The sequence below is a fragment of the Ailuropoda melanoleuca genome, chromosome 3, assembly GCF_002007445.2.
Source record: "Ailuropoda melanoleuca isolate Jingjing chromosome 3, ASM200744v2, whole genome shotgun sequence".
NCBI classification, from domain to species: domain Eukaryota; kingdom Metazoa; phylum Chordata; class Mammalia; order Carnivora; family Ursidae; genus Ailuropoda; species Ailuropoda melanoleuca.
The window spans coordinates 20,982,975-21,004,375 of record NC_048220.1 but is presented as its reverse complement, the minus strand read 5'-3'; the positions used below and the strand labels follow the sequence as shown (position 1 = coordinate 21,004,375).

At 36.3% G+C, this 21,401-nt stretch overlaps 1 protein-coding gene across 1 annotated transcript in view; it reads left to right on the top strand.

Moving 5' to 3' along the window:
* The window catches only part of MEIKIN (meiotic kinetochore factor), a 62,540-nt gene that overhangs the window by 37,447 nt on the left and 3,692 nt on the right, over positions 1-21,401 (top strand). The window contains exons 9-11 of the mRNA XM_034655732.1: positions 1,471-1,541; positions 11,310-11,390; positions 14,504-14,623. Coding sequence (XP_034511623.1) covers positions 1,471-1,541; positions 11,310-11,390; positions 14,504-14,623 — 272 coding nt within the window. The remainder of the gene's footprint in view (positions 1-1,470; positions 1,542-11,309; positions 11,391-14,503; positions 14,624-21,401) is intronic.

Below are 21,401 nucleotides of genomic sequence, written 5' to 3'. Positions count from 1 at the left end.
CGAACGTTGAGAACTGAAAATTGTCACGACCAAGACCTAACCTGGTCTTCTACCAGTGTCCTCCATCTTAGTTAGCAAATGTAGCTTAGCAGACCAGAAGCATGAGATCATCCTTGACACCTTCCTCTTTGTTACTTCCCTCGTTTCATCTATTACCAAATCTTGGTACCAATTTCATCTCTTACTAAACTCTCAAACCTACTACTTCCCTCTACCTTAGGAGATGAAGAAGAGTGGAGTGAGTATTCTCAAGTGTTGCCAAATTTAGCAAATAAAGGTACAGAATGCTCAGTTAAATTTGAATTCATATAAACAGCAAATAATTTTTAATATAATTATGTCATAAATATTGTACATGCTTGTACTAGTACACAGTAAACACTTCTACTAAAAAATTATTTGTTTATCTGAAATTCAAATTTAAGTGGGTATCCTGTATTACATCTAGCAACCTTTTAGCCTCTGCAGTGAGGCTGGGAATATAGAATTATACAGGCAGTGATCATAAAAACCAGGATTTTATATGCAGAGTTAAGAAGCTTGAGTTTTAACTTGAGTACAATGGAAAGCCTTGGAAGAGTTTTAAGCAGATGATATTAAACTTGTGTTTTAGGTTTATTAGGTGGGCAGTGGACTGCAGAGGAAGCTGAATTGAAAAGCTATTGAAATAATTCAAGGGGAAATCTTGTGTTGACTTAAAGCAAGGTACTAGTGTTAAGAATAAAAGCCAAATGTGCAATACTCAGTAACACTGGCACATAGCAGACTAGATATTTGTTGCCTTGAATTGAGCCTGGAGAGTGAAAAAAAGGGAAGAGTCAGGACTGAAGAGGATCCATAAAAGGGGTCAGAGGGAAAATATTCATGTTTGTTTATTGTACTGATGTCCAGTAAGGTAGGACAGGAAAGGTTTCTGTTCATAAAGATGGGACCTGAAACTAGATTGCTGTGGGTTTGGAAGTGAACAGGAGGAGAGGAATTTATGTGAGTATATGTGGACAGCTCTTTGAAGAAACATGACCATGGAGAAGAGGAGAGAAAGGAAGTAGCAGGAAGGAGTATAGGGTACAGATAAAGTTTCTGGTAAGATCAAAGAGTCCTGATTATATTTTAAATACTAATAGAAAATTTGCAGTAAAAAGGGAGAGACTGAAAATACAGGAGAGTGGAAATGGAAGGATAATAAATGAAGAATTTTAATTACATGCAACCTTCTGTACTAAATGAAAAGTAAATATTTTACATAGAACTTATTTACTCCTATGAAACATGGAGCTCTTCAAATAAAGCTCCATCTGTAGTAAGTCAGGTTATTCAACATATATTAAGCTTTTCTTCTAGAACTATTTCAAAGACACAGTCATTAAAATCAGGGTGTGTTTTTTTCCCCAAATTTGAGTTCTACTTTCTGTACATACAGTTAGTGAGAGGTTAAATAATTAAAATATTGAAGCATCTTTTTCTTTACAGATAATGCAGCTTGTGAAGTTTTACTTGCTGAGCAAACTTACCCTTCAGCCCCTGAAAAAACAAAGAAAAAAGCAAGTGTTGAAGCAGAAAAACTACATAAATCATAAATTTCATTAATATAGGACATATTCTTAATAGTTTTATAGGAATTATTTTTCAGCTATTTAAGTCAATAATTTCAGTTTTTGAATTTAGTAATTAGATTACATTACTGTAATATGAATGTATATAAGTTTAATGAAAGAGAATTAAAGTTTACAGTTTTTCCAAATTCCTCTTGGATAGTTGGATGTCTATTAAACATTAATTTAAAGTAAAAATAAAACATTTGCTGTGTAGCTAGAGCAGTATTTTCTGCTGAGGAGTACATTAGGCCTAGAATCTATAGGTCTTTGGGGAGAAATTTGAGACAGGAGCTACACTTTGAGTGATTATTCAATGGTAAGCAGGAAAAGGAGTTTTTTGTTTGTTTTGCTTTGTTTTCACCTATTTTATAGCTAAAAAAATGAGGTTTAGTTATTAATTTGTGGCAGGTCTTTCTGGATCTTAAGTCTGTATTCTTTCCACTACACTTTACTGTCATTGTATACATTGGGTAAAAAAATTGGAAAAGGGCAAGAGTCTCAGTAGGAAGATTCCTTAGTATGAAGTTACAGATCCTTTAGATGCAAGATTGTGGTGGCCTTGACAAGGATATTTTGTAAAAGAGATGGGAAATATGTATGGATTCAAGATAATTTTCCCTGTAGAGATCATGAATTGGAGGTAGAAGATGAAGGAGTGAGGTGCCAAAAAAGACTTCTAGGTTTCTGTCCTAAGCAGCTTTGGTGGACAAAGGTGCTCTTTAGCATGATAGGAGAGGCAGGAGGTCTGAGGGTACGTGAAAATGAAAATGTTGTAAGGACCGTTGGCTATAAATCTGCAGGTTAGAAAAGCAGAATATAAGTATACAGTGCCCTAGATAACTTTAAGTTTATAGAAATAGATGAAAACACCTAAGAAAGAATGAGTTTCTATAGAGTGAGGAAGAGAAAAGGGTCCAGGATCATTCCTTGGAATACTCTATAGTCAGGTAGAAAAGTGTAGACAGAGAAAAGGAAGAAAATGAACAGAATATGGTATCATAAAAACCAAGAGACAACAATATTTACTGCTAAAAGGAGGAGTGGTTAACAATCCTGAATGTTGCTTGAAATCCCAGCGTTATAAAGAACTTTGCAAAATTGGAGGACTTCCAGTTTCTGGTCTAGCATGTAAGGAACTTAGAAGTCACCACTCTGGCCTAACAAGTAAAAACCTGAACAAAGGGGTGCCTGGGTGGTGCAGTCAGTTGAGTGTCTGACTTTTTGTTTCGGGTTTGGTGTTGGGATCATGGGATCAGGCCCCGTGTTGGGCTCCGGGCTCTGTGCAGAGTCTGTCTGAGACTCCCTCTCCCTCTGCCTCTACCCCCCATGCTCACACACTCTCTCTCTCTAAAATAAATGAATCTTTAAAAAAAAAAAAAACTTGAACAAAGTTAAAAATCAACAAATCTTTTTAGATATATCAGATAAATAAGGTCATAGGCCAAAGTGCTGCACTAATACTTGGAAAGATAGACAGGTAGATACAGAGAATCATGACTTATTGGAGCAAGAACGCTTGAACAGAAACCTCCCTGAGAACCAGTGCTAAGATGGGAAAACCAGTGCTGGCGTGATTGATCAGTTGTTAGATGCTCGGTGAGGACAATGCTGAGAGTTAAAAACTCAAGAGGGACAGTCATCAGGGGGCCTCCACACTTTTTTGAGTTTTTCCTTTAGGAAGGACCTCTACCAGATCCTCACAGTCAATATCTGAGAAAAGTTCCCTCATGCTTTTGGTAATGATAAGGGGAAAAGAACCATTTTGAAGTATACTGGAGTATTCTGTTCCTAACAAAGCCTTTCCTCAGAAGAATATATTTTACCAGAGCCTAACTTGTTGAGGTTTTACTAGAGCCTGACCTACCTTGGGGAAGGGAAATACCCAACTTCAGCCAGCTCTGCTTTTTCGAATGAAGAAAGGAAAATACTCCAATTCCAGCTCTCTCTAGCCTTCCACATGGAACAATGGAAATATCCAGATACAGCTCTCTCTAGCTGTCCTGTCCCACCTAAGGAGGTGGGGGACTAAGAAATACTGGTGAATTTTACCCTCCAGGGATAAAGGCTCAACAAAAAAGACCTAATCATAACACTATGACTTAAACCTTGCCACCTTACTAAAGGCCTATCCACCACAGCTCCCATTACCCAGTACATCTTGTCTACCTTTTAGCAAAAAATTACAAGGCTTATTAAAAGGCAAAAATACCACAGTTCGAGGAAACTGAATAGACCTCAGAACCAGAGTCAGATATGGCAGTAGTATTAGAATGATCAGACCAGAATTTTAAACAACTATGATTAATATGCTAAGGGAATTATAGGACAAAGTAGACAACATGCCAGAACAGATGAATAATATAAACAGAGAGAGGGAAATTCTAAGAAAGATCAAAAAAGAAATGTTAGAGATCAAAAATACTATAGCAAGAATGAGGAACGCTTTTGATGGACTCATTAGTAGACTGTAGTGAGTAGGAGATAGTGAGGAAAGAATACCTGAGTTTGAGGATATGACAGTAGAAGCTTCCAAAACTGAAAAACAAAGAGGAAAATGACAGAAAAAAAAGAACAGAATATTCAAGAACTGTGGGAAAACTACAAAAGGTGTGACAAACACACAATTGGACTTCCAGAAAGAGAAGAGACAGAGAAAGGAACAGGAACAATATTTGAAGCAATAATGACTGAAAATTTCCCAAAATTAATGTCAGATACCAAATCATAGATTCAGGAAGTTGAGAGAATACCAAGCAGGATACATGCCCTCAAAACTACACCTAGCTTTATTATATTCAACATCTTGAAAGAAAGAAAGAAAAAAATCTTGAAAGAAGCTAGAGGGAAAAAACGCCTTGCCTATAGAAGAGCAAAGGTAAGAATTAAGATCTCTCCTTAGAAACCATCATGCAAGAAAAGAGTGAAATGAAATATTTAAAGTCCTGAGAGAAAAAACCCCACCAACCTAGAATTCTATACCTCACGAAATTACCCTTCAAAATGAGGGAGAATTAAAGACTTTCTCAGACAAACAATAATTGTAATTTCTTGCCAGTCAGCCTGCCTTGTAAGAAATATTAAAGGAATTTCTTCAGGGAGAAGGAAAATAATGTGTCGGTATAGGATTAACTATCCTAATAATGGTAATGATTCATTCATAAGTCATTCATTTAGTTATATACAACTATTTTGTCAATTTTTCCTCATTGAATGTGGGGAAAAAGAAAATGAGGTAGTAATGATTATGTATAGAACTTGACTCTGAAGGGAAATTAGGAAGAAGCACAGTAACTAGAAGAAGAGGCAGAGTCGGAGGAAACATGTTTTGTTGTGTTTACTGAATCATTTTGAGGGCTCTCAAATCATTTTTGAGAGCTAATAATTTTGAAGGCTAATCATTTTGAGGGCTAACTGAGGAAGTGAGGAAGAGGAGATAGCTGAATATTACCCAGTAGGCAACTTGAGCCTCTATGACCTAGAGATCTAGTTGAAGTTGGCCTGAATTTCACTTTTTTAGCCTGAAACAATAAAACATCTTCCCCTTACTTTCTGTTTACTTTTCCGTGCTTCCTCACTTCCTCCTTGTTGCATTTCCCTTTCTGGCTTACATGTAAACTATCTCAATTTCATACTCCATCAATTCACATACACACGTACACACACACACCTCTATACAAATCAAGGATATTATCATTTAAATATGTCACATCTTGATTAAATGCCATTTCTTATGCTCTTGTATGATCTGTTCCTTCTCAAAGTTATGCTTCTAGTAGGTGGTTCCTGACTATAGTTTCATCATCCTCGGGATGCAGGTGTATAAGAACTTCCCTATTTTTATCCAATCAAGATATACAAATGGCCAATAAGCACATGAAAAGATGCTCAGTATTATTAGTCATTAGGGAAATGCAAATCAAAACCACAATGAGATATTACTTCATATCCATTTGACTATAATTGACAAAACAGACAATAACAAATTATAATAATAATAACTGTTGCACCCTACAACTTGGATGAACCTTGAAAAACAAAGAAGCTGGTCAAAAAGACCACATATTATATAATTCGGTTTATAACAAGTGTCCAGGGTAGGCAAATATATAAAGATTAGTGGTTACATAGGCCTAGTGGGGGATAGAAGGGAGATTTATTGCTAAAGGATGTGGAGTTTCTTTTAGGGGGAACAAAAATGTTCTAAATTAGGCTATGGTGGAGGAGGAATTAAGATGGCAGAGGATTAGGGTGACCCTAAGCTTGTCTTGTCCCTCTAATACAGCTAGATAGTTATCAAATCATTCCAAACACCCAAGAAATCAGTCGGAGGTCTGAGAACAAAAACTGCAAGTCTACAAATAGGAAGGTGACCACCTTTTGGAAAATTCTTTTGACAAACAGAGCAAAACACACCCAGGATCTAGTTTTGTTGTTGTTGGTTTTTGTTTTGTTTTGTTTTGTTTTCTTCTTTTCTTTTCTGGACAAAATGACGAGATGGAGAAATTTGCTCCAAAAGGAAGAACAAGAGATTGTACTCATGGCCAGGGATTTAATCAATACAGATATAAGTAATATATCTGAACTAGAATTTAAAACAAAGATTATAAGGATACTAGCTGGGCTTGAAAAAAGCATAGAAGATACTAGAGAATCCCTTACTGCCGGATTAAAAGAACTAAAATCTAGTCAGGCTGAAAATAAAAATGCTATAACTGAGATGCAATCCCAAGTGGAAGCCATAAAAATGAGGATGGATGAAGCAGAGGAGTGAGTCAATGATATAGAAGATAAAATTATGGAAAATAATCCAGATGGCTTATAGACACATGAAAAGATGTTCAATATCACTCATCATCAGGGAAATACAAATCAAAACCATGATGAGATATTAACTCAAACCTGTCAGAATGGCTAAAATTAACAACACAAGAAATAACAGGTGTTGGTGAGGATGCAGAGGAAGGGGAATCCTCGTGCACTGTTGGTGGGAATGCAAACGGGTGCAGCCACTCTGGAGAACAGTTTGGAGGTTCCTCAAAAAGTTAAAGATAGAACTACACTGTGATACAGCAATTGCACTACTAGGTATTTACCCAAAGGATACAGAAATACAGACTTCAGGGGTACATGGACCACAATGTTTATAGCAGTGTTATCAATAATAGCCAAATTATGGAAAGAGCCCAAATGTCTGTTGACTGATGAATGGATACAGAAGATGTAATGCTCGTGCACTACACACACACACACACACACACACACACACACACACACACACACACAGGAATATCAGTCAGCCAACAAAAAGGTTGAAATCTTGCCATTTGTAACAACATGGATGAAACTAGAGTGTAGTATGCTAAGTGAAATAAGTCAGAGAAAGATAAATACCATATGTGGTATTTAAGTAAGAAATCAGATGAATATATGGAAAGGAGGAAAAGAGAAAAAAAGGAGAGAGGGACACAAGCCATTAGTGACCCTTAACAATAAAGAACAAACTGAGGGTTGATGTAGGGACCCTCAGTGGGGGATGGACTCGATGGATGATGGATATTAAAGAGGGCACTTCTTGTGATGAGCACTGGGTGTTTTATGAAGTAATAAATCACTGAATTTACTCCAGAAACCAGTATTTCACTGTATGTTAACTGAATTTTAAATTAAAAAATAAATAAAAATAAAAAATGAATATACTGAAAACCATTGAATTTTACTCTTAAAATGAGTGAATTTTATGGTATGTGAAATTATATCTCCGCAAAGCTATTTCACAAAACCTCCCAAATTCTATATACTATTATGTGGAAGAGGGAAGTCTTTGAAAAGATGTGGAAAGACGGGATCCAGAATACAAGAGGAGGGACTGGCCTTTAAAAGAGGAGGGATATTACTATTGTGCTATATTTGTAAAGGTAGTGGTAGCAGCATGGGCTTTGTGCTTAGAAGGACCTCACATTTCATTTAATGCTCTGCTGTTGCCTTGACATTTTTAATAGTTTTCTTAAACAAGAGGCCCCACGTTTTCAGTTTGCACCAGGTCCCCAAAATTGAGTCTTTTGATTTCTTCTATAGTTGTGGGGGAGCGTGAGATAAGGCTGTTAGCTGAGAATGGTAGAGGGAAGGAGGCTAGAGGTTTAAGGACAATGGGATGAGCGTGAAATAATAATGAGAAGCCAGAGAATTATAGAAACATTGCCATTCATGATTTTTCCTTTTGAGTTTGTGGTGACTTTGATATGCCTGATTGTATGATTTTCCCAGCGCTTAGTTGCAGTGGAGGTACAGAAGATGTTGATGTCAGGAGTCATCTGGGGTTGGGGGTTTGTCAGACATCTGTAATAGAAGGAGAAAGGGATAATGATAATGATAGATGGTGGTAGATGAGGAAGGAATGACAGGAGAAGGATAATGTATGAAGATAAATGGTAGGATCAGTAACTTGGAGATTCCATTGAGGGAGGACTTTATATCATGAAGATAATTGAACGTGGGTTGGAAGGATGTAAGAAACTCTTCAAATTGGTGATTGTCTAATTTCTGTTGATGGTAAGAGCTGTGGTTGATTACGGAGTGACTAAAATGCTATGAAGGGAAAAGATTATTGAGAATGCAGAGGTCAAGCAATTGGGAGGCCAGTTGGTTAGATGGATTATCAACTTGTGTGATGAAATTGCTGAGAATAATGACAGAAGTCAGAGAAAAAGCTGCATGTAAGGCATACATGAGAGAAACGGGTCAATAGATGCCAGTAAGTACCTTGCTCTTTGCTGCATACCCTTCCCTTGTTCTTTTCTTGGTTAAAATGAACCTTATAGCTCCTTGGCTTGCTCCCTTCCTTCCTTCTTTCCCTCCCCTCCCCTCCCCTCTCTCTACCTTCTCTTTATCCTCTCAGCCACAACTCAAAATACTGTCATTCTTTCAGCACTCAACTCCAGTTGCACCTCCTAGGTTATGCTGAATATATGTAAACTGGGAATACCATTATAAATACATCTCAGAAGCACTGGACAGGTTACATAGGACAAACAGTCACTCAGCAGTGTGCAGTTTTAGTCAGGAATTAATTGGTAAAGCAACACATTTTTTTGTAGTTGCAGCTTCCTGATGTCTTAGTATTTTTGGTTTCTTAAATGAAGATTATTACATAATAAATACATTTATATAAATGTATTTGATGTTTTCTCTAAAATTTAGTTTTAACTATTGAAAGATAGATAGATCTCATTATCATATTTTTTTACAGAACACTATTTGGGAGACGTTACCTTAAATGTGGTAGGGAAATTTTTCGAGTTTGTGTATTTTAAGCTGTTTTGTCTTTAGATTTTATTTTTAAATACATAGAAAACCTTACTTTTTTTACAAAAATATTTATCTTTAAGTTGATACCCTTTGCAAGGTGAGGGAATAACAATAGAATTATATATATATAAATTTATATTTATATATGATTTATATATACTCTGTTTTAATTGTAATAATTATAACATATTTCTATCACAATAAAATAAGACATCTGAGAAGTGCAACAAATGTTTTCATGATATGAATTTGTTTCAGCCTGAAAAAGATCCTGAACCTAGAGATACAAATTTGCAAACAAAGTTAAGTTCTCGTCATCTAAAAATCAAGGTTCCTTCTAGTAGATCAATTACCAAAGTTCCATTGTCTCAGCCCCTGGAAACTGCATTGGTAAGCACTGACCTTCTGTTAACTAATTCTTGAAAAGCCTATACCAAGGAAATGTACTTTTGGGGAAGATTTAGATATGCATAACTTCTTAACAAATCTAGGGGAAAAATGCAGAGAGCTTTATATTTACAGCTATATACAGGCAGATTTAAAAATAATGGATTGTCAGTTAATAATTGTGTCTCTTGGGACCACTGGGAAGCAGATATTCAGATAGAATGGAGTTCAAGTGGTGTACTGGAGGGGATAATACCTGAGAAAGGAGCAGGGAGAAAGCAGCATTGGGCAGGAATAGTCTCAGCCCTCAATGCACATCTGCCAAAAACTTTCCCAGTTCGAGGTCTGGAGCAAAGATTGTCCATTACAGGATTCTTACGTTGGTTTCTATGCTCAAACGTTTGCTGAGGGTTGCCTGAGAAGAAGATGGCCTCGACCTGAAAGATGAAGCAGATTCCAGAGAAGTTGCAATGTGGGGGTGGGGGTGGGGGCTGTCACCTAACTGCAGTCCTTGCAATGGAACAGCAGTTCTTTGTTCAAGGAGATCTGACCAGAACACCTCCATGGCAGCCACAATGATAAATAATAGCTATCACTGAATATCTCCTACTCTACAGGTTCTCTTTACATGAATTATTTGTAACCTTTGCACAGCAATCCTCAGGGGTAGAATAATCCCCGTTGTTCAGATGAAGAATTTAAAAGATAAAATAGCTAATGAATTAGAGAGCTGACATAGTCAGTGTGCTAGGTAAATATACCCATAAAATTTTTTGTTTAGAAATTTTCCTAATAAACGATCACATATTATGTCTTGAAAAAACAACTAGTTTAAGAGATGTTAAGCCAGAAAGGAAAGGAAGAGTGAAAGAAATGAGGAAAAGAAAGAAAAAAGAAACATAACATAAACTTTCCTATGACGTTCAAGTTCCAAATCTGAGTCTGTGTTTCAAAGTTGGCAGCATATAATAAACACCTATTCGAAGAGATTTATCAGAGGACTGGTTGTTTCATGGAATCCAAAAGGTGAAAAGATGGCTGATTGCCAGAAATAAGGTTATCTGTCTTCTCTCTTTTTTAATATCTCTGTCACTCTGTTTCACGGCTCTGCTTCTCTGACTTTTTCCCCGGTTTTTGTCTCTTCTACTCAAGCTCTGTCTTTCTTCTTTCTGTCTCTGTCTTGATCTCTCTCCATCTGTCCTTCTCTGTTTCTGACTCTGTTTCTCTGTCAGATTCTTTCTGTTCATAGTCTTTGGTCTCCATCTTCTCCATCTTTCTTCTCCCGCCCTCTCTCTTCTTAGCGTTCCTCTCTTTTGTCTTCTCATTGTCTCCTCTCTCCCTTTCTTTTTCCCTTTCCTTCCTCCTCTCCCCTCCTCTTTCCTTCCCCATCACTTGCTTTCTCTCTAACTTTTAGGTCTCTGATCTTGTCTTTCTCTTGCTCTCTCACTCTTTCTTGATTTGTCCACCTGTCTCTCTGCCTCTTTGCATCTTCAAGAAATAGAAAATGAGTCTTTATAATTTCCCTAATTTTGATATTGCATAAATGGAAGTGTCTATATATAGTTAAATGTATGTATTTTAAACCAATTATCCTTATTGTATATATGTTTAACAGCTTCATAAATAACTTATAATTCCTTTCCATAAAAAGTGCAATAATACACTAGCAATTAAACAAATGCTAAAAATATAATAATTTTCTTAGCAATAAAAAAGATAATCAAAGCACCCTTTCCTAGTTCAAAACTTTAATTAGCTTTTCTTCCTAAATTAAGAGTGATTTTACCCAAAGTATTCTTGTATAGTTCTTGTGCCATGCAGAACTCTTAGGAGTTGCTTGACCTAGCTCAAGCCAGAAAATTCATTACTTGTCTAGTGGTGTAAAATTTAATTAGCACATTAAAGTTTTATTAGTATGATACATTATGATCTAGTATACTAATTTGATATTGTGTTTTTACTGTATTAAATTAGTTTATTTATTTCTGCTATTCAATCCCCTATTTCACACAACATTGATAGAGAACAAATTCTAGCATTCCTGATAAGAAAAGCAGAGGCCTCTTAACAAGTACTCCATCTTCACAAACTGCTGGTTTAGTGGTAAGTATTAGCATTTGGCACTTGTAGTATCTGTGTTTTGGTTCCCCCTCCTCCCTATTATTCTGTTTCTGTCACACCAGGGGAATATTTTACATAGGGAATAATATCTGTTTTTCTGCTGTATAGACTTGCTTTCACTGGATGTACTCTATATACTGCCGTACATAAAAGAAAGATTAGAATACTGCAGCACGAACCAGGGTTTCGTTTTGTTTTGTTTTTTCATTTTTTTTTAATTGTGACAAAATGTATGTAACATAAAATTTACCATTTTTAAGAATGTTTGGGGTTTTTTTGTTTTTTTTGGGTTTTTTTGTTTTGTTTTGTTTTGTTTTAGAGAGAGAGAGGAAGAGGGGTCACGAGCAGGGTGTGGGAGGGGCAGAGAGCAAAGGGGAGAGAGAATCTTAAGCAGGTTCCACTTTCAGTGCAGAGCCAGACTTGGGGTTCCATCTCACAACCCTGTGATCATGACCTGAGGCAAAATCAAGATAGGACGCTTAACTGAGCTACGCAGGTGCCCCCAAAATTTACCATTTTAACTTTTTTTAACTGTACAGTTCAAGTACATTCACATGTTGTGCAACCATCACTTTTTTCATGCAGAATTTCTCGCAAAGTTTTTCTTCTTGCAAAACTGAAACTCCATACATTAAACACTAAGTTCCCGTTTCTCCATCCCTCAGTCTCTGTCAACGACGATTCTACCCTCTGAATTTGACTGCTCTAGATACTTCATATAATTGGAATTATACAGTATTTGTCTTTTGTGACAGATTTCATTTCCCATAATGTCTCATCCATGTGGTAGCCATGTGTCAGAATTCTTTTCCTTTTTAAAGGCTGAATATATTCCATTGTATGTATATACCACATTTTGTTTATCTATTCATCTGTCTGTGGACACTTGGGTTACTTCCACATTTTGGCCAGTGTGAATAATGCTGCTTTGAACATAGGTGTTCAAATACCTCTTTGTGGAATTGCTGGATCAAATGATAATTCTCATTTTTTACTTTTTGAGAAACTGACACACTGTTTTCCATAGCAGCTGCACTGTTTTACATTCCCAGTAACAATGCACAACAGTTCCGATTTCTCTATATCCTTGCCAACACTTGTTATTTTCTATGTGTTTTTTATTTTTTTTATTTTTTTTTTAAAGATTTTTTTTTATTTATTTATTCGACAGACATAGAGACAGCCAGCGAGAAAGGGAACACAAGCAGGGGGAGTGGGAGAGGAAGAAGCAGGCTCACAGCAGAGGAGCCTGATGTGGGGCTCGATCCCATAACGCCAGAATCACGCCCTGAGCCGAAGGCAGACGCTTAACCGCTGTGCCACCCAGGCGCCCCATGTGTTTTTTAAAAATAATAGCCATCCTCATGGGTGTGAGATGGTATTTCATTGTGGTTTTGATTTGTATTTCCCTTGTGGCTGGTGATGTTGAGCATCTTTTCACATGCTTATTGGCCATTTATGTATCTTCTTTTAAGAGATGTCTGTTTAAGTCTATTGCCCATTTTTTAACCTGCTTATTTATTTATTGTTGAGTTGAAGGAGTTTTTTTTTTTTATGTATTCTAGATTTTAACCCTTTATCAGCTACATGGTTGGCAAATATTTTCTCCCATTCTGTGGGTTACCTTTTCATTCTCTTGATAGTATCCTTTGATGCACAAAAGCTTTAATTTTTATGTAGTCTGATTTATCTACTTTTTTTCTTTTCCTGTGCTTTTGGCGTCATAGCTAAGAAATTGTTGCAAAATTCAATGTTATTAAATTTTCCCCCTCTGTTTTCTTCGAAGAGTTTTATAATTTGGCTCTCATCCAGCCAGAGTTCTTCTTAGGTTCAACTAAACAATAGGAATACAACTGACAAGCAGGGCAGAAACTGGTGTTCCTCTTCAGTGGGATCGGTCTTCACAGACGTCCACAGAGCAGTTTACTTAGCAGTTTGGGTACAGCTCAGATACAAGGAGATAAGATCAAGTATCTTTTGTAATACACATAGACATAGCTTCCAGAGTCCCCACAAGAGACGTGCCAAATTACAAGAGTCAGGGAAATCCAAACTATGGTGCTTTTCGTAGGGCTTATTTACATATAGTGAATTTATCATTTATTTACAGTGCAATTATAGTTCTTTCTAGTCCAGATACAATTTTTCAATCAGACATCATTTTTACCGTTAACAATGTTAGCATTGTTACCTTTATCAGGTTCCTGGTGGAATAGAGTATGAGAATTAAGCAAAGATCAGTTTTTCAAGCTGGGAAAAATGGTTCTTTATAGATTTACTTATTCTGGCTATTTCATATAAATGGAATTGTATAATATGTGGCCTTTTGTGTCTGGCTTCTTTCACTTAACGTAATGTTTTCTAAGTTCATCCATTTTACAATGTATACTTCCTTCCTTACTTATGGCTGAATAATATCCCATGGTAAGGATATACTACATTTTGTTTACTAATTTGTCAGTTTGGGGGCATTTGAAAGAATAATAATGCTATGAATGTTCATGTACAAGTTTTTGTGTAAATATGTGTTTTCAGGGGCGCCTGGGTGGCGCAGTCGTTAAGCGTCTGCCTTCGGCTCAGGGCGTGATCCCGGCGTTCGGGAATCGAGTCCCACATCAGGCTCCTCCGCTAGGAGCCTGCTTCTTCCTCTCCCGCTCTCCATGTTTGTGTTCCCTCTCTCGCTGGCTGTCTCTCTCTGTCAAATAAATAAATAAAATCTTTTAAAAAAATATGTATTTTCAGATGTATTGGATATATGCTTAGAAGAGGAAGTAGAATTGCTGAGTCACATGGTAACTGTATGTTTAACACTTTTTTTGTAGCAGGCTTTTTAAAAACATCTTTATTGAGGTATAATTAACATACCATACAATTCACCTATTTAGAGTGTGAAATTCAATATTTTTTAGTACATTCACAGGTATGTGTAATCATCACCAGAGTCAATTTTAGAATCTTTTTATCACCTCAGAAAGAAACTCTGTACTTTTTCCCAAGAAAATGCTTCTAATGAGATAGTATTTCACCTTTAATTATGTAAAAATAATTGTTTCTGCCCCATTTGACTTCTACAAGAGTAATATATTTTTTTATAGATTGATTTGTCCTCAGTGCAGAGAGTGTCTTTTGAAGAACTATTTCCAAATGTCAGCAATTATGTTAATTCAAATGAAATTGTTCCTGTGTCAAATTTGCAAGAAAACTCTTCAAATGAGGTTAGTATTTTCAATTTTTTTCTTCAATTACTATAATAAATTATTACTGTTATATTAGATACTTTGTATATGAGATACTTTAAGAAATCTGTAACTCATTTGAGGCTAACATCATCCACATGAGGAGGCAGCTATCAGTTACAATTCTAAATAAAGAATATTAGGCTGCCACAGTCAGAACACTGCATTGTCAGGGCTTGGGGCTATTAAACAACTAGAGGAAACACTGTTAGCCTACTTTAAACCAAAACTTTATTTTCATCTATACATATAAATTGTAGTCACCAATTTCATTGTGTTAGGATGAATATATGAATGTACTATGCTCCATTAAAAAAGAAGATATAAAATTCATAAAACTAAGAGCCATGGGGGTGGGAGTAGAGATAGAAGATGAGCAGAAAAAGAGTGAACAGAAAGTGGGGTGGGGAGAAAGAGCCAGAAAGAAGGGGCGTGGGAGCAGACAGAGAAATAGAAGGATACAGTAAGAGAAAGAGGCGGAGAGAAAAAGACATAAAAAGGCAAAACTTGAGGGATAGGTAGTGGTTCACTATAGCTAGACCTTTTCAGTGTGACTCTGGGATGAGGGTGGGAATCCAGATGGTGAGAGAAAGCTGGATACAAGGCTGTAAAGATAAACAAGGTCCAAGATCTCAAAGCGTCTTTATCTTTAATCCATATTAAGCAATTCCAATAAAGGATTCTGAACAAGGATGATATCATATGTCCTCCTGGCTCCAGAGGTGGAGAACAGATTATAAAAGGCTGAGACTAGAGACAGAGGGATAATTTCCCGGGAGAGAGAAAGAAAGAAAATACAGGGTAAGAGGCTGAAGGAAAGTAAAAATGGATTGAAATAAGGACTTGGAATGGAATTTAAGTAGGGAAACACAAGGCCAGGTGGAACTGGAAACTATTACCTCTCTTAAAAAGCATCTTTATTGAGGAATAATTGACATACAATTAACTGCACATATTTAAAGTTTATAATTTGAAAGTTTTAACGTATGTATGCAGCTGTGAAACCATGACCACTATCTAGATCGTGAAAATCTGTCAACCCAAAAGTTTTCTCCTCCTGTTTTATAATTTTTTCCTTCCTGCCCCTGCCCCCCAAGCAACTACTGATCTAGTTACTGTAATTATAGATGGTTTACATTTTCTAGAGTTTTGGGATCATTCAAATAAGAGAGAGAGAGAGAATTTTTGGTCTGGCATTATTTACTCAGAATAATTATTTTGAGATTCATTCATGTTGTTGAGTGTATCAGTAATTTGGTCCTTTTTATTGATAAGTAGTATTCCATTTATAGTATACAAAAGTTTATACTTTCACCTGTTTATGGACATTTGGATCATTTAGCTACTAGGAACATTCATGTACAAGTATTTGTATTGACAAAGATTCTCTCCTTGCTCGAACTTTAGTTAGGCTCCTCTGAGCCCTCTTCTCCACTAGGCCTTGTGTTCATCCTTGCTGAGTATAGTTTTAGCCAGAATTTTCTCCCACCCTTGCTATCTGATTTCACACCCTTGATCTGATCTGGCCTGCCTTTGGCACTCTGGCCTCTTATGTCTAATTGGGTTCCTGGACCCAGTTTCGAAGTTTGTGTGTGTGTAGGGGAGTTGCCCATACCTCCAACAAGCAATGCTTCTGACATCAGCTGGGTATCTTAGAATTTAACTCAATTTTGACACTATCTACCTGAAGATAGCATCAGATTCCACAGGCAAAGCGCTTAGTTCCACAAAACCACCATCTACTTGAGATGCCACTTGCGAGTCTAGGTTGTTACCTGTACTTCTGACCAACTGCCTATAAATCAGAGGTTCCCATGATCCCCTCCTTGGATTTTATTAATTTATTGGACTAGCTTACAGAACTCAGAGAAACATTTTACTTACTAGACTACTGGTGTATTATAAAAGAATATAACTCAGGAATAGCCACATGGAAGAGATAGGGCATAGGGCAAGGTGTGGCTGAAAGGTCAAGGAGCTATACATACATACATACATACATCATATTTTATGCAAATGAGGCTGGTGCTCCTCCTTGGGCAGAGATTTTAGTATTATAATGAGGTAAAGGTAACTGTCATTGCGTGGGTCATTCCATAGTTTATCTGTGCAAGCATGAGTCAGAGGAGGGGGTGATGGTCAAACTGGTCGGGGTGGTCTGGGCCATGGGAGCTCTTCCTCCAGTCAGTCATTATTGCTTGAAGGGTTGTTTTGGTTTCCATCACAGGTTGCTATGCCCCTTGGGTCTTTGGCTGGGTTAATAGATAAACTAGAAAAAAGAGCTTAAGGGAAAATGTAGAGAAAGGTTGGTGGCTACAAGCAGGTGAGCAGTAAAGGTCAGGTCTTGGAGTATACCTGGTGACAGTTTCATTACATAGGTATGGTTGATGAAATCATTGGCCATTGGCAACCGAGTAAACCTCTAGCTCCTCTCCCCTACCTGGAGGTTATGGGGTGGGCCTGAAAGTTCCAACCCTCTAATCCAATATTGATTCCCCTGGCAACCAGCCCCCATTCTTAGGTGCATTCCAAAAGTTTTATCACATTAACAAAAACACCTTTATTGCTCTTATCACTTAGGAAATTCCAAGGGTTTTAGGGGCTCTGTGCTGGCAATGGGGATGAAAACCAAATATATATTTCTTTTTTAAAATCTCAATATTATGGTGTTTGGGTGGCTCACTCAGTTGAGCGGCTGACTCTTGATTTCAGCTCGGGTCATGATCTCAGGGTCCTGAGATCAAGCCCTGCATCAGGCTCACATCAGGCTTGCGCTCAGCAGGGAGTCTGCCGGAGATTTTCTGTTTCTTTCCCTCTCCCTCCGCCCCTCCCCTGGCTCATGCTCTCTCTCTCTCTCAATTAAAAATAGATGAATAAATCTTTTTTAAAAAAATCACAATATCATAAGGTCAGTTTAACAGGAATCTCTTTACACTGTTGTCTCCTCATAGTAATTTTTCAACCACTGACACCCCCATTCTTCTCAACTGTAAATCCCTAACTATATTTGTTGTATTTGGATTTAAGCCCAATTTCTCTCCTCTATTGCAATATCCTATTATAGGGTCTTTTTGTGTGTGTGAATAGAGAAAGGTTAATTTCTTTTTTTTCTAATTTAAAATTCAGTTAGTCAACATATAGTACATCTTTTTTTTAAAGTATGGTTGACGTACAGTGTTACATTAGTTTCAGCTTTACAACATAGTGAACCCTATTGCAATAATCTTCAATAAAATCTTACTGTAAATATTAAGTATCAGAATAATTTCTTCTCTAACTGTATGGATGTATATTTTCTTTCCTCTTGGGTAAGTACCTCAGAAATTTCCAAACTGTTTTCCAAAGTGGTGGTACCATTTTACATTTCCACCAATAATGTTTGAGACTTGTAGTTTCTCTCCATCTACATTTCATCTACATTTAGTTCAGTCTTTTAATCTTAACCTTTAGTTAAGTTAATCTAAACCTTTTGTATGGTCAGTCTTTTAATCTTAACCTTTCCAATTGGTATGAAGTGATATCTTACTCTGGTTTTAATTTGCATTTCCCTAGTGACCAATATGGTTGATCACATATTCATGTGCTTGGCATTTGCCATCTATATTTTTACTTTGGTGACATACCTGTTCATATCTTTTGCATGTTAAAAAAATTGTTGATTTTCTTATTGTAGAATTTCACAGTTCTTTATATATTCTTAATGCAAATCCTTTATCAGATATATACTTTGAAAGATATTCTCCTAGTCCATACCTTGTCTTTTTATCCACTCCACTGTCTTTTTTAAAAAATAAAAAAACAGACTTTTTTGTGTTATTTTACATATCATAAAATTCACCCATTTCAAGTTTATAATTCTGTAATTCTTAGTAAATTTATGGAGTACTGCCACAATTACCTGTCAGTTTTAGAACATTTTCCAAATCCTTCACTCTTATTTACAGTTAAGCCCTGTTCTCATGGCCAACCCCAGGCAAATACTAATCTACATTCCGTCTCTAGAGTAACCTTTTCTGGACATTTGTTATAAATGGAATAATAAAATCTATAGTTTCTTGCAAAACCATGTCACTTAAAGAACATACGTTTTTAACTTTGATGAAGTCCAACTTGTCAATTTTTTGTTTATTTTTTTCACGGGTATGTCTTTGTTGTCATATCTGAGAAATCTTTGCCTAACCTAGGGTCACAAAGATTTTCTCCTACGTTTTCTTCTAGAAGTTTTAAAATTTTGCACTAATGCCTCTGAGTTAATTTTTTGCTTATGGTGTGAAGTATGGATTCAAGTGTATTTATTTGCATATAGACATTCAGTTATTCTAACAACATTTGTTGAGAGGTTATTCTTTCTCCACTGTATTGCCTTTCCATCTTTATTGAATAATGGTTATCCATGTATTTGTACAAGTTTGTGTAAGGTTTTACTGTTTATCTTTGTGTAAGTACCACACAGTATTGAATAATGAGGCACTATAATAGTTCTTGAAATTAGTGTTAGCCTCTAAATTTATTCTTTTTCAGTTGTTTTGGTTATTCTATGAACATAACATAATAAAAAAAATAGAATCAGCTTGTTGATTTCTACCAAAAAAAAAATCCTGATGAAATTTTGGTTAGGATTGCATTGAATCTACAGATTAATTTGGGAATAATTGATATCATGACAATATTGAGTCTTCCAACCCAAGAACGATGTATAGCTATCCATTTTTTGGCTCTTCTTTAGTTTCTCTCCAAATTATTCTGTAGTTTTCACTGTTTGGGTCATTATTCCTACCTGATGTCATTATTTCCCTACTGATGAAGTATTTCATATTCTTGGTACTATTATAAATGGTATTCTTAATTTCAATATCTGCCTATTAATTGCTAGCATATAGAAGTACTTTATGTGTGTGTGTTGGTCATTATATTAGTCTGTTTGGTTTGCCATAATAAAATATGATAGATTGGGTGGCTTACACAACAGAAATTTATTTTCTCACAGTCCTGGAGGCTGGAAAGTCCAAGACCAAGGTGTTAACCTGTTCAGGTCCCAGAAGGGCATTCTTCTGACTTATAGATGTCCACCTTCTTGCTATGACTTCACATGGCCTTTTCTCTTTTCGCATGAAGTATAAAAGTGCTCTGGTGTTTCTTCCTCCTCTTAAAAGGGCACCAGCACTTTCAGATTAGGACCTTGCCCTTATTAAGTCAGTTAACCTTTTATCACCCTCTCACAGAGCCTATCTCTAAATACAGTCTAATTGGGAATTAGGGATTTGACATAAGAGTTTTGTGGGGATAGAAACATTCCATTCATAATAAGTATACTGCAAACTTGCTAAACTTGATTGTTATTTCTGGTAGTTCTCCCCACCCCCCACAAGTTTCCATCATGCCGTAGGCTATTATGCTGTCTTCTGGAAAAAAGTTTACCTCTTCCTTTTTTTTTTTTTTTTAAGATTTTATTTATTTACGTATTTATTTATTTTAGGCGGGGGAGGTGCAGTGGGAGAGGAAGGCAGATAGAGAATCTCAAGCAGACTTTGTGCTCAGCATGGAGCCTGACATGGGGCTCATTCTCATGAAACTGAGATCCTGATTTGAGCAAAAAATCAGGAGTTGGACCCTTAACCAGCTGAGCCACGCAGGCACTCCTACCTATTCCTTTTTAATCTGGTTGCCTTTTTGTTCCTTGTCTAATTTCACTGACTATATTTTTCTGTACAATGCTGAAAGAGGAGTGGAGAGAGCAGACAACCTTGCCTTGTTTCTATATTTTGAGGGAAGGCATTCAGTAGTTAACCATTAAATATGCTCTTAGCCATAAGTTTTTCTTAGGTTGAGGAGGTTCCCATCTATTCCTAATATGCTTGAGAGTTTCTAATCGGGAATGGATGTTGGATTTTTGCCAAATTCACTTTTTTGTAACTATTGAGATAGTAGTAGGACTTTTCTTTTACCGTTTGTTAATATGATGAATTGATGATGATTGTGAATTGAATGTAATATACTGACTTATGTTCTAATGATAAATCAACTCTGCATCCCAGGATAAACCCCACTGAATTATGGTGTATTTTTCTTTTTATGTGTTGATGTATTTGATTTGCTAAAAATATTTTAGAATTTTTCCATCAATGTTTGTGAGGGTCTATATTTTTATTCATTTGTTTATTTTTGTGATGTTTGTCTCTGAGTTTATCATGAGAGTAATGCTAGCCCATAGAACAAGTTGGGAAGTACTCCTTCATCTTCAATTTTCTGGAAAGAATTAGTATTATTTCTTTCTTTTTTTAATTATTTTTTATTTTTTTATAATTTTTTTATATTATGTTAGTAACCATACAGTACACCCCTAGTTTTTGATGTAAAGTTCCATGATTCATTACTTGCGTATAACACCCAGTGTACCATGCAATACATACCCTCCTTAATACCCATCACCAGCCTATCCCAATCCCCCACCACCCTCCCCGCTGAAGTCCTCAGTTTGTTTCCCAGAGTCCATAGTCTCTCATGGTTAATTCCCCTTCTATTTACTCCCCTTTTCTTCTTCCCTTTCTTCTCCTACCGATCTTCCTACTTCTTATGTTCCATAAATGAGTGAAACCATATGATAATTGTCTTTCTCGGCTTGACTTATTTCGCTTAGCATTATCTCCTCCAGTCCCGTCCATGTTGCGGCAAATGTTGAGAAAATGTTCTTTTTGATGGCTGAGTAATATTCCATTGTATATATGGACCACATCTTCTTTTTTTTTTTTTTTTTTTA